The sequence below is a fragment of the Carassius auratus genome, unplaced genomic scaffold, assembly GCF_003368295.1.
Source record: "Carassius auratus strain Wakin unplaced genomic scaffold, ASM336829v1 scaf_tig00038819, whole genome shotgun sequence".
Lineage (NCBI taxonomy): Eukaryota > Metazoa > Chordata > Actinopteri > Cypriniformes > Cyprinidae > Carassius > Carassius auratus.
In genome coordinates, this window is record NW_020526470.1 from 23,719 (window position 1) to 36,292 (window position 12,574).

Consider the following 12,574-nt stretch of genomic DNA (forward strand, 5'->3'; position numbering starts at 1 on the left):
ACTTACTCCTGCTCACTCACGACAAAGAACTCCCCGCTCAAAACTCGCCGTCTCTGCAAGATTAACGATGGCAGTTTGCATGCACAGCTACTAGAAGATTTACATCTGTCAGACAGGTTGATTACGTCGTCAAGCTTCGTTTGAGTCTGCGCGTCAGAAACGGAAGTGCTAAAAAACGCTAAAAATGGGCTTCACTTGTCTCAATTGAGTTCCAATGGGGTCGCTGTGTCCATTTCATTTACTGTCTATGGCTATAACGAGCTCAAGCATTTAAAGCGGCAGACGCACTGCGCTTAGAATAAACAGATGATATCAGATTATAGTTATCTTTATAGCTATTGTTCTTGGTGTGAACGTGCAAACAGGTCTTTAATCAGGATAGACGCCATTATGAATTTAACGCGAATTATAAACGAGGACGTACTGTCGTCGCACACACTGTATAAAGGTCTATAAACTCACAGCCTTCAAGACTGTTTTATGTAGTTTTTGTCTTCTTAGAGTTTAATACATGAAGACGTTTCATTAGATATGTTGTTAAACAACAGTTCAATTCATTTAACGCTCTGTAATTCTGTCCAGCCTCGTTTTCATTTCAGCAGAAATTCAATGCGGCGTTACCCTGACTAAAGTTTATTAATGTGACACTGATACTGTGAGAAACTGGACTGTGATAAAAACCATACGTTGTTATTTTAAGTAAGTCTGTTATGATCGGGTTGCCGTGGTGATTTCAGAATGCTGTAAGTGAGAGGTGGGCGTGGCTCCGTCTCATTCAGCCAATCGGACATCAGTGGGCGGGGTGTTTTTGCTGGTCTCGTAAGGCAGTGAGGATCTTGGGCCTCGTTACATTCGGTTTAACGGAGCGCATGCCCGGACCAACTCACGGCGTTGATCCACAGCCGAAGATCCGCCCAAAACCAGGCTCGACTGTGATTGTGTGTTTGTGTGTGCGATCGTGTGAATATATACAAGACAGAACTAGGATAAAAACAGAGTGGAAGTACTAGAGGAGTCTGGGATCTCTTCTGAGGTATTGTCTAACATCTAGCTCCATAGCACCATTTTCCCACACCTTGATCAAACACAACTGCCTAAATTACAGATTTAAAGAAACATTGCAGGTTTAACCCCAGCGTCTGTAGCTGTACGTGAAAATAATTTGATTCGTACCTCATTTTTACCAATCCATAGTGCTCGAGATAAACCTGAAACCTTGAAGTTCAAATCACTGTCCGGTAATTGTTCGTTTTAGGTAGATTGACTATTCTACTCTAAATAAGTTTGTTCTAACATACTGTATTTCCTCAAATAAGGTTAAAAATCATCTTCATATGAATGCTCATACTCTCTATTTGTTTTATTTGCTCGATTGCAGGCTTCACATCTCTCTTAATGTTAATATAACATCTTGATTTTGTTACATGAGACAGTTTATATGGCACTGCCTGTACCAGGACTGCAACTCAGATCACCATAAATCGTGTATATGTAGATTAAAGTACAGCCCTTATCTAAAATGGGCTCATATTTGACATAAATCTGTTATTATAACTAATAAACAGTCGGACCGGTAAAGGGAACATCTCATGAAGACACTTTACCTCAAAATCAAAAGAAATGGCATTACATTTTCCTTTAAGTCTTGCGAAAACGTTTTAGGATCATGACGATGACACTAATATATTTACTGCTCAAAATTCTCAAAATTAACGTAATGCAAAAAAAAAAAAGTCTACAGTTTAAAAGTTTTTTTTTTTTTTTTTGGAATGTACTTTTGAGAATATTTTTAAATTTCTTTATTAGATTCTCATTACTGTAATAGATTACCATTTTTACAGTATTACAGTAAAAATATTACACAATATTACACAATATTATTTAATGTTAGATAATATTTTTTAATCAAAAATTCTGTTAATATCAGTTTTTTTTTGTTTTACATTACTGAGAACATGGAGGAATTTCTAAATATTTAAGTGCCATTAAAATCACAAAGCAAAATCAGTTCCAAAATAGGCTTTTTCTACTTTATAGAAAATGTAATGCTCATTTTCCATTTGATTTTGGGGTGAAATACGACCCGGATGTGTTCTCAACAGCGGTCATGAGCGTCCCCCTTAAGGGACATCCGTTGACCTGTATTTGGAAATACTCTGACTGTACTACACTGTTTACCACCTCTGTGAAACACTTCCTGTTTAAAACGGGAGCTGAGCCAGAGAGAGGGGAAGAAACGAGTGGAAAAGTGAAGAAGACATGAGATGACGTGACATGAGCTGTACACACAGAGAGAAGGAGAACGTACGTGTGTGTGTGTGTGTGTGAGTGTGTGTGTTTGCAAGCATCCCTGGGTTGTACAAGTGTGTGTCACATGGTGTTATTCCTCGTTGTAAGTGTTGAATGGATCGTGTCTAGTATAGCTTGCTTACACCTCGGTGCTGACGCTTGTGTGTGTAGTTAAAGGTGTAAGTTCCACCACAGTGAGGTGAACCCATGAGGAGGGCGAGAGCCTACAGAGCAGTGAGTCTCCCGGTGAGAGCGGCCTGCAGCTCAGACGGCAGGAACACACCCAGCTCTGTGATGATGCCGCCCGTGATCAGCTGGTGAGGAGTGACGTCAAACGCAGGGTTCCACACATCGATCCCTGCAGCACAACACAGACCACCAGCACACTCTCAATTACATTTCACTGTGACATTTTCCGTCTGCACTTATAATTATAGAGAAGCTGAATAAATAAGCTTTCCATTGATGTATGGTTTATTAGGATTGGTCAATTTTTGTTTGAGATACAACTATTTGAAAATCTGGAATTTTAGGGTGCAGAAAAAAAATATTTGTTGTTGAGAAAATCGCCTTTGAAGTTATCCAAATTAAGTCCTTAGCCATGCATATTACGAATCAAAATGTAAGTTTTGATATATTTAAAGTAGGAAATGATTATTTTTTAACAGAAGTGACAGTTTAAAGGTAAAATGCATTCATTTGCACCTATTATGCTAAATGAACTTTTACATGTTGTTGGCAGTGTGTGTACACAACCACCATATAATGATAAAAATCCACACACTCCTTTTTTTTTTCACTCCTCTTAAATCATAAGCAGTATTTGCAGCTGTGGCCTAATGTTTAGAGATTTGGACTAGTTACCAGAAGGTCGCTGGTTTGAGTCTCTGTGCTGGCAGGAGTTGTAGGTAGGAGGGAGTGTATGAACAGTTTTCTCTTCCTCCCTCAATGCCCATGACTGAAGTGCCCTTGAGCAAGTTACTGAACCCTGAGTTGCTCCCTGGGGACTGGATCTATAGCTGCCCACTGCTCTGGGCATGTTTTCACAGTGTGTTCACCTCTCACTGCTGTGTGTGTGCACTTCGATGGGTTAAATGCAGAGCACCAACTCTGGGTATGGGTTACCATACTTGGCAATTTCACAACTTTCACTTTCACTTTCATTTTAGAACAAGCTGTTCTCAAAATCTGTAAAATATGACATCACATTTTACAAGCTCTGCCCCATGACAGACACAGCCGCTTTAGCAGAGACCCCGCTTTGAGCATGTAGTACACACACGCTGTGTGACAGCCGCTTTCTGTGCGTTCGCTTCACTCATGAAACCGTATGCCAGATGTTTAAATGAATGTGATTTGAAACACATTATTTCAGTGTGGTAGACATGATAATCCAAACCAAGATTATCAGAGAAATGAGCTTTAAAGACACAGTCCAGCTTTGGAAATGCTCATTTGCATTTAAAGAGACATGCACGAAAACAGCATGTTTCTTCTTCCACTAAAAACAGCCAAGAGGAGTATGCAAGTGATGCAATGCTACATTTCTGTAAATAATTTGCGATGAACAAACATTAACACTATACTATTTTACTCTACAGACAGTCATCAATCAAGCTGATATAATTCATGCTGCTCTTCAGATATAGCAGACGTATAACAGTTCCAGTCAGAGAAGCTGATTTGCTGAGATGAACAGAACGGGGTGTTGATCTGGGAGCAGCGTTCCCGTCTCTATCTCCCGGTCTGGTCTTCATGAGAGCATTTCAGTAATCTGTCTCCCCCCTCGAGACCCCAGCAGATATTAAACACTGCAGCTTTAATTAATCTGCTGATTCTGTCTCTCTCTCTCTCTTCACACGTGCGGAGGATCGTTCCTCCCTCACATCAAAAGCGTTTAATTAAACGCAGCTGTGCTCTGTTTCAGATCTCACTTAAACCCTGCGCTCACACTAATCATCTTTTTCTGCTTTTCTCATCCCTTCTTCAACAACAACAACACAATCCCTGCTGCTTCGAACATTATTAAAATAAACACAAATAGCCATTTACGGTACATGATCACGATAGCAGCAGCACATTTAATAAACTTTCACCATCATTCAGAAGTTCAGCACCAACGCTGCTTTTATTTAATGAAAAATACAGTCAAAACTAATATTGTGAAATATTATTACAAGTTGGATCCAATGTTTTCTATGTGACTAATATGTTACAATTTAATTTAATAAATATTACAATTTAAAATAAGTGTTTTGTATGTTATTATATTGTAAAATGTAATTTATTCCTGTGATCAAAGCTGTATTTTCAGCATCATTCCTCAGTCTTCAGTGTCACATGATCTTCAGAAATCATTGTAATATCCTGATTTACTGCTCAAGAAACATTTTTGATTATTATTAAAGTTGAAAAAAGTTGTGCTGCTTCATATGTTTATGGAAACAGTGATATATTTTTATTCTCTGTATTCTTCGATGACTAGAAAGTTCAAAAGAACAGCATTTATTTGAAATCATCATAAATGTCTTCACTGTCGCTTGAAGAATCGTATCAACCCTAAACCTCTGAACACATGTATGATTATTTAAAATATATATTTCACAGAAACATGCTGAATTTCACAAAAAATCCCACGAGAATAAATTTATTTGAATGTTTTATCTCTGTATTTTTTATTAGCATGACATGTAAAATGACCAATCAGATTTGTTTGTGTGTGTGACTTGAAATGCAGGTAAAAAGTGGAATATATGAATACATTTTTGTTTTCGTTATTAAGTTATAAAATTAAGTTATAATACTTTCTATGCATAATTTTCGAAAACTCATTTATTTCTTCATCCTTGGAAGTGTTTATTGTAGTAGTAAAATTGTGTTGTTTTAGTTTTAGTTATATAATATTATACTTTGTAATAATGTTAAATTATTGTTATTTTTATATTTGTAGTTTTCTTTTCTTTTTTATTAGATTTTTATATATATTTTTTATATTAGGTTTAATTATATATTATATAATATATAGTTTTAATTTAGCTTTTAGTTATTTCCAGTCAGTAATTTTATGCTTCAAATTTTTTTAAAAAAGAGAGAAATGTTGCACGTTGTTTTGGATGTTTTTCATCTAATATGAATTTATTTCATTAGTTCTGATTTGAATCCTAAAGTGCTTTGGATGTTAGATTAGTGTAAAGTGTATTTGCGGTGTCCCCCTGACTCACCAGGAGCGGCCACAGGAAGTCCGTTGATGCTGGTGAGCTCGTGAGCCGGACGCTCCTCGATCACGATGTCTCGTCCGCTCTCCAGACTCAGGTCGCAGGACGTGCTGGGCGCCGCCACGTAAAACGGTATCCCATGATGCTTGGCAGCGATGGCCAGCTGATACGTGCCCACTTTGTTGGCCGTGTCGCCGTTGGCCACGACCCTGTCCGCTCCGACGACCACAGCTGTGTGTGCAGAACAACATTAACATCTCACACACCTGACACAGTCACAACACTCGAGCAGACACACTCCACATGCGTCACCTGTGATGCCCTTCTCCCTCATGGCGAGCGCTGCCATGCTGTCTGTGATGAGGGTGGCCGGGAACCCCTCCGCCACGGCCTCGTACGCCGTCAGCCGGGCGCCCTGGTTATAGGGTCGAGTCTCTGTGCAGTACAGACGCTTCAAGCGGCCCAGCGTGTGCAGCGACCGCACCACTCCTGCACGGATCAGTTACAGTCTTATCAGAGTCACTCTACAGTCAAAGGTTTCGGTGTAAAACACTACAGGATCTTTCTCCATATAGTGGACTTCAATGGTGGCTAGAGCAAGCCGAGCATTTGTGGTTAAAATGTGTATAAATATGAATCTTTTTCAGAAAATGACAGATCGTTTAACTAGATAAGACTCTTATTCCTCGGCTGATATCCCTTCTGAAGCTGCATTTTGGACCGTGAAATCATTGGCCACCATTGAAGTCCACTATATGGAGAAAAATCCTGGAACGGAATTTCTTTGCGATTGAAGAGAGTAAGACATGAACATGACATGGCAGTGGGTCAATTATCAGGAAAGGTTTTATTGTGGTATGGACTTATCCTCTGATTTCTGTAGAGCGTGGACTGACCGAGAGCCGTGCCGTATCCCGCGGTGGCCAGGCTGCCCGTGTTACAGTGCGTGAGGATGGTGATCGAGTCTCGCGGGACGCCCGACAGGATGTGCTGCGCGCCGTAGTTGCCGATTTTTTTGTTGTCGTTCACGTCTCGCTCCAACATCTCCTCGATCCAGCCAATCACGCTGCAGAAGGGCGTGGCCAAGAGACAGGCACGTTAGAGGAGGACGAAGAGGAGTAATTAACGCAGCACTTCATATTTAGGCTGTTGTGATCATTTGCCTACATTTTTGGTGAAAGTTAAGTGTTGTTAAATATAATTGCGTTTCATGATTTAAACTTCTCTCACACAGTGAATATCTGCTAAACATTTATACACAGTAAAGCATTCTTCCTTCAAGGCTCTTTAAAAAGATACTGTACAAACTAGAAAGATGTGTAGATAATTTAAAATATTTTAAAGATCTTAAAAACATTCAGTGCTTTTCTATAGTATTAAGCCTCAAATTTCAAATATACATCAAATTGGTTTCTTTTTTTAAATATAAAAAAGTAAAAATATAAATGGTATTATAATGTTATACTAAAACTAATACAATGGAAAAACTATTCCCACATCCTGACTCTTCAGGTCCCAGGTAAACCCTGGCGGGCCGTCACCTGTCTCGGAGCTGCTCCGTGTTCTTCTCCATGCTCTCGTTCTCGGTGAACTCCATGAGCTCGCGGGCGGCTCGGCCCATGTTGACCGCCGTGGGTCGAGCGGACGTCAGGTGGCACAGAGAGTCCCTGATGAAGGACACGAGGTCCTCGCCCCCCGCGCCCCCCCGCAGCTCCACCGCCAGGCTCAGGCAGCCCACGATGGCGATGGCGGGAGCGCCGCGCACCTGTGGGGTGAAGGGTCACAGGGTCACAGGACCGCCAGAGCTTCTCATCACCAGGAGCTTGATACACTCACAAATCATCCATTTCAATGGGCTTTCGCAATGAGAACACTTCCCGTCAGCTCTAACATCAGCTCACTGGAGTGAAAAACCACAGACATTCATTTATACTGATGGGAAAAAACTATCTGAGATAAAAATTGTGTGCCGAAGCTAAAATGCTGTTTGCAAACCCATTTTACATTCATAATGTTAAACATAACCAGGAAATCCACTGGGACTCATTGCATTTAGTGAACCTATTAAAGGAAAACGACCTTTCCATTTAAGAGTCATCCATCCACAGTTCACAGATTATTCAATCACTTACAAAAAGAAATTATGGCAAGTATGAAGTCATCAGTTCTTCAGAACTTGGAATTCTGCCGGAACGATTACAATGAGCGATCATGACATCATTCTGAAAGGGGCATTCAGTTCAAAGAGCTAATTAAAGAACTGTGATGTCATAATGACTTAAAGGAACAGTTCACAAGAAAAAAAGACTTTGTCATCACTTATTCGCCCTCAAGTTGTTGAGTTTCATCATCTCCTGAGCACAAAAGAAGATGTTCTGAGGAATGTTACTGGGCGAATAGTTTACATAGAATGAAAAAAAAAAGCATGGAGGTCAATGGCTACCGGCAACTCTTCAGTTACCAACATTCTTCAAGAAATCTTCTGTGCTCAACAGAAGAAAGAGACTCATACAGGTTCGGAATGAAGACAGAATATTTATATTTAGATGAACTACCCCTTTAATAATCGTATGACATCATCATTCTAAACGGGAACATCTGACATTCATTACGTCTTCTTTCTTTTATATTCATCTATTCTTCATTCATAATCATTTTGTTATTGCATTTAATCATGTAATTATTTATCAATTATCATTTTAAAGCCATTAATATACTCATTTCCTTGATTAGTCATTTATATTATATGATTTTTTTTTTAAATATTTGTTCCCATTGTTGTTTACTCTTATGATGAGTGGTTGGATGTTTTTCTTCATTATAGTAAGAGGTTTTACTTTCAGTGTTTTTTAGGTTATGGGACATTATTGTGAAGCAGTCATTTTCCAGATTTGTGCTTCACTGAAACATACACAACTAAGATTATTCAATAAAACGCTCTTTTTTTATCACTTCATCTCCTGCTTCTGCTCTTCTCTGGCTTTACTCAGTCAATGTCTTGGCTGATAGAAGACTGTTAATACAGTTTTGGCTATTAGACAGTTTTGTTGACGAACTGTAAATCTGTAACAAGTCAAATCAGATATTTTCTGGCAGGATCTGGTATTTCTGGTGTTGAAGTATGATCTCTAGGCCGCTGGTGATGATTCTTGTGGAGTAAAGAGAGTCTGGTGTGGGACTGACCGTAGCTCAAGCGCTGGCTCGTGATCGTCATTTCCCGTCCATTAGTAAAGCCCTGATGACAGTGACAGCGGCTGGCACAGGACCAGAGCCCCCGAATCCCCCACTGATCAATAATTCATGCCAGATATATGCAGTAAGGACTATTAATGAGGCGCAGACATGGCTGCCGGAAAACCATCACCCCAACACATTAATTATGCACTACGTTAATCAAGAGTGGAACAGCTGGAGAGAGAAACCTGGAGGTTTGTGAGACACCTTTCTGATGTCACAACGTGTTCCCAAGCACACGTAGCCTACATCGGTTAGAAAACTAGAAACTAGAATGAGTGTAAAACTGACATCTTACAGACGTCTGTCACATGTTTGAACACAGCAGATGTTTAAAAACTTCAGATGTTGATGTCCCTTCATAAAAACACATCAGTGGCAAACAAGAAAACAAATTAGCACATTAAACCGTTAATGTATGATTGACTTCTTTCAGGACATTTCTTTTAATTTTTTACAAGCATGAACTAACACTGCCAAATCTTTAACTTGGGAAGTCACTTGTTTTCCCAAGCGGATCTGCACAGTTAACTCATTTATTTCCACAGTTCACAAAAGAGACTGTAAAGAAGCTTTTCACTGATAAAGCTCTACAAATATTACTGACTGCTGTTTTAACAAGTAAAGGCTCTTACGTCTGGATGTCCTGTACAGAGCACATTCAGGGATTTCAGAGACACCAAATGATTGGATGTTTCACCGTGAACACTCGCTCTCATCGCTCATCAAACATGTCTCAAATTAATTTAGTGACACTCTTATGGAAATAATAATATTTTGTTATTATCATATAAATTTGTCTCATTTTTAAACTGTGTCATAAAAATACTAAATATGTTTTTGTATTATGAAACAGAGGTTGATTTCATGTCCTTACATGAGGACACCGGGACTAAAAGCATGTTTATTACACAATTTGAGAGACATGGAAAGAACATGGAAAGAAATTATATTTCAGTATTCTATTAAATATTATATATTATTATGAAAATCTTATTAATTAATTTTTCCATTATTACACTTCTCTTTTTCATTAAATGGTGCCCCAAAAACACATTAATATGCAAATTAGATTTAGTCTACATTGTATTTAATGAGAAAACCTGTTTATGGCCATTTTACACACATTTTGTAGAAAGAAAAATTGTGTATTGAATCATTCTGTTATAACATAGTTGAGAATAATTTTTATACAAAATTTGGTAAAAAAAAACCAAAATAAATCTTGAAAAACTAAAAATAGATTGGTGATTTAAAAAAATCAATTGTTTTTGTCTATGCATGTCATTCATGTCTTTTTATTTGTCTATTTTAAAGAATCAGTGCCAAGGACAGCATAACTTACGGACACAATATCTTTTATTTATTTACATTAATTTTAATGCTCCAAACAACGTAAAGACATGGAGAAAGCTAAATTTTTATCTGGTCTTAAGAGGTTAATTAAATCATGTGTTTACTGCAAAGTGTCACATGACCAGAGCAGTTTACTTCCTGTTTGCATCATGAGATCATCAAAAATTAAAGGCTAGAGAAGTATGTCAACAAAGATTTTTGATATGCATTATCTTTAAGGTGTCTGGTATTAATATATGAATTATTCAGTTTTGTTGAGAGTGGACACAGAGTGAGCAAACATGTTGATGGTCACAATAGTGATAATAGTGGCATAATAACTATAAGTGACTCTGGAGCATAAACCAGTCTAAACACAGGTATATTTTGTAGCAATAGCCAAAAATACATTGTACGGGTCAAAATGATCGATTTTTCTTTAGTCAAAAAGATTGTGTTCCATGAAGATATTTTGTACATCTCTTACCATATCAAAACTTCATTTTTGATTAGTAATATGCATAGCAAAAGAACTTCATTTGGACAACTTCAAATGTGATTTTCTCATTATTTATATATTTTTAGACAGATTTTCCAATAGTTGTATCTCATCCAAATATTGTCCTAACAAACCACACATCGATGGAGAGCTCATTTATGGTTTTGTGGTCCAGGGTCACATTTCTGTGTTTTATCCTAATATACCTATTCAGTGTTGTATAAGGGGTTTTATTGTATAATACGAAGCATAGTGAAGAAACAGTTTCAGATGGGCTAATAGCTGGCTGAGATGCATAAGAATTCTGATGACTGCAGAAATAATTGAATTTCAGTGTACACATTATCCCACCGGTCAACCATAAAACACACATTACTGATTATTTCAAGGGGTTACTAAAGACACATTATACTACTTTCATGCCTGAGAAGAATTTGGGGTTATATATGTATATATATATATATATATATATATATATATATATATATATATATATATATATATATATATATAATATAAACACACAGGAACAGCGCAGTGTTGTCAATCGCATGTTATGCAAATCACACATGCACACGCGTGCACGAACAAAAAGCGCAAGCCCGTGCTCTGATTCCACACAAAGAGCCTCAACCGGCTTTGAGATGTTCGGACGTGCGCGAGCGAAACCGGGCAGAGGATCCGTCGACCGGGCCTGTCGTAGCCTACCTTCATGCTCTTGATGGCCTCATATCCGTCCCGCACCGAGCGGATCTCGTCGTACACGGTCTCGTGCGGCAGCAGCAGCTGGTTGAGGATCTGCAGAGAACCGAGCCGGTACCGGATCGCCTCTAGCGTCATGACCCGTATGAGATGCGGCTGAACGTATACCGGTGGAGCGCTGGGTTCCGTAGGTCCGCTTCGCGTCCGGTGGAGTCGGGGTGCGTTAAACGCGCTGCGATTCGTGAATCATGAATCGCGAATCACAAGGTGTGGGCGTCTGCACGGATCGAGGGGGAACGGCGCACCGATCAACGGAGCAGCGTGTTCGCTTCGCTCTGGCAGAAAGCCCCGCCCATTGACCACGCCCACTCTGTCAATCATCCCGCGGAGGCGCGTTTGACATTCAGATGAAGCCTTTTATTATTCATATAACTACGGCGAAGCAACAATAAAGCGATTCAGACTATTATCAGCGAGTGAATGGAGGGATCCAACGAAGAGCAGATGAGGACACGCAAGATCATGTTTCTGGGGAGGAATCGATTAAAACGCACACCGCTGAGGCTATTGTTCATATGTTAATAAGCCACGACGTCATCACGGTCTTTCGTCCGATGGAATCTTTCTTCCCAAAATGAGAATTCTGCCATTTCCTCATTTAAATATTCGCAAACGGTCTAATGTTTTTAAACACACACACACACACAGTCATTAATTACTCACCCTTGGTTGTTCCAAACTTAGAAGACCTTTAACAATTTAAGATATTTGTTATGCTTTCTGACCCTGCACAGATAGCGACACATAGGCTAAGAAAAGTAAACAGTCCATGTGACATCAGTGGTTCAACCACAATTTTAAGATGACATGATTTAGAGAAGAATTGTTTTATAAAGTCATTATTTTTAGTTGTCTTTCCGCACACAAAGTATTTTGTAGATTCATAATATTACAGTTGATCCACTGATGTCACATGGACTGTTTACGATTCTGGGCCTATGTGTCTGTGCAGGGTCAGAAAGCTCTCGGATTTCATAGAAAAATCTTCATTTGTGTTCAGAAGATGAATAAAGGCTTTGCGGGTTTGAAAAGACATGAGGATGAGTAAATAATGACAAGAAAAGTTTATTTTGGGGGAACTATCCCTTTAAGTGTGTGCTTATAATAAACAGGACAATATTTTTAAGAGGCCACTCAGAAACGAACGCATTCTGTGTGAACTTAGTCCATAAGATTTTTTAAAGCTTCAAAGAGCTTACTTAAATTAGTGAACTTTTGAATATGGCTTGTTAAGTTGTAC

The 12,574-nt window shown here is 38.9% G+C and overlaps 1 protein-coding gene across 1 annotated transcript; it reads right to left on the bottom strand.

Annotated features, from left to right (window-relative positions):
- Nucleotides 1–1,890: 1,890 nt before the first annotated feature.
- On the bottom strand, nt 1,891–11,820 carry LOC113083564 (methylthioribose-1-phosphate isomerase). Its single transcript, XM_026254616.1, has 6 exons — nt 11,281–11,820; nt 7,046–7,269; nt 6,401–6,570; nt 5,817–5,993; nt 5,511–5,735; nt 1,891–2,647 (listed from the first exon to the last, which is right to left on the bottom strand). The coding sequence occupies exons 1-6, from the start codon at nt 11,410–11,412 to the stop codon at nt 2,514–2,516; spliced, it is 1,062 nt and encodes a 353-aa protein (XP_026110401.1). The 5' UTR covers nt 11,413–11,820; the 3' UTR covers nt 1,891–2,513.
- Nucleotides 11,821–12,574: the final 754 nt, after the last annotated feature.

What these genes read in the sequence shown, in the direction of transcription:
- LOC113083564 (XM_026254616.1), bottom strand. Translation starts at nt 11,412, where the DNA reads ATGACGCTAGAGGCGATCCGGTACCGGCTCGGTTCTCTGCAGATCCTC. An exon ending in AGGCCATCAAGAGCATGAAG is followed by an intron (nt 7,270 to 11,280) that starts GTAGGCTACGAC and finishes TTCACCCCACAG; the next exon opens with GTGCGCGGCGCTCCCGCCAT. An exon ending in ACGGAGCAGCTCCGAGACAG is followed by an intron (nt 6,571 to 7,045) that starts GTGACGGCCCGC and finishes GCCCTTCTGCAG; the next exon opens with CGTGATTGGCTGGATCGAGG.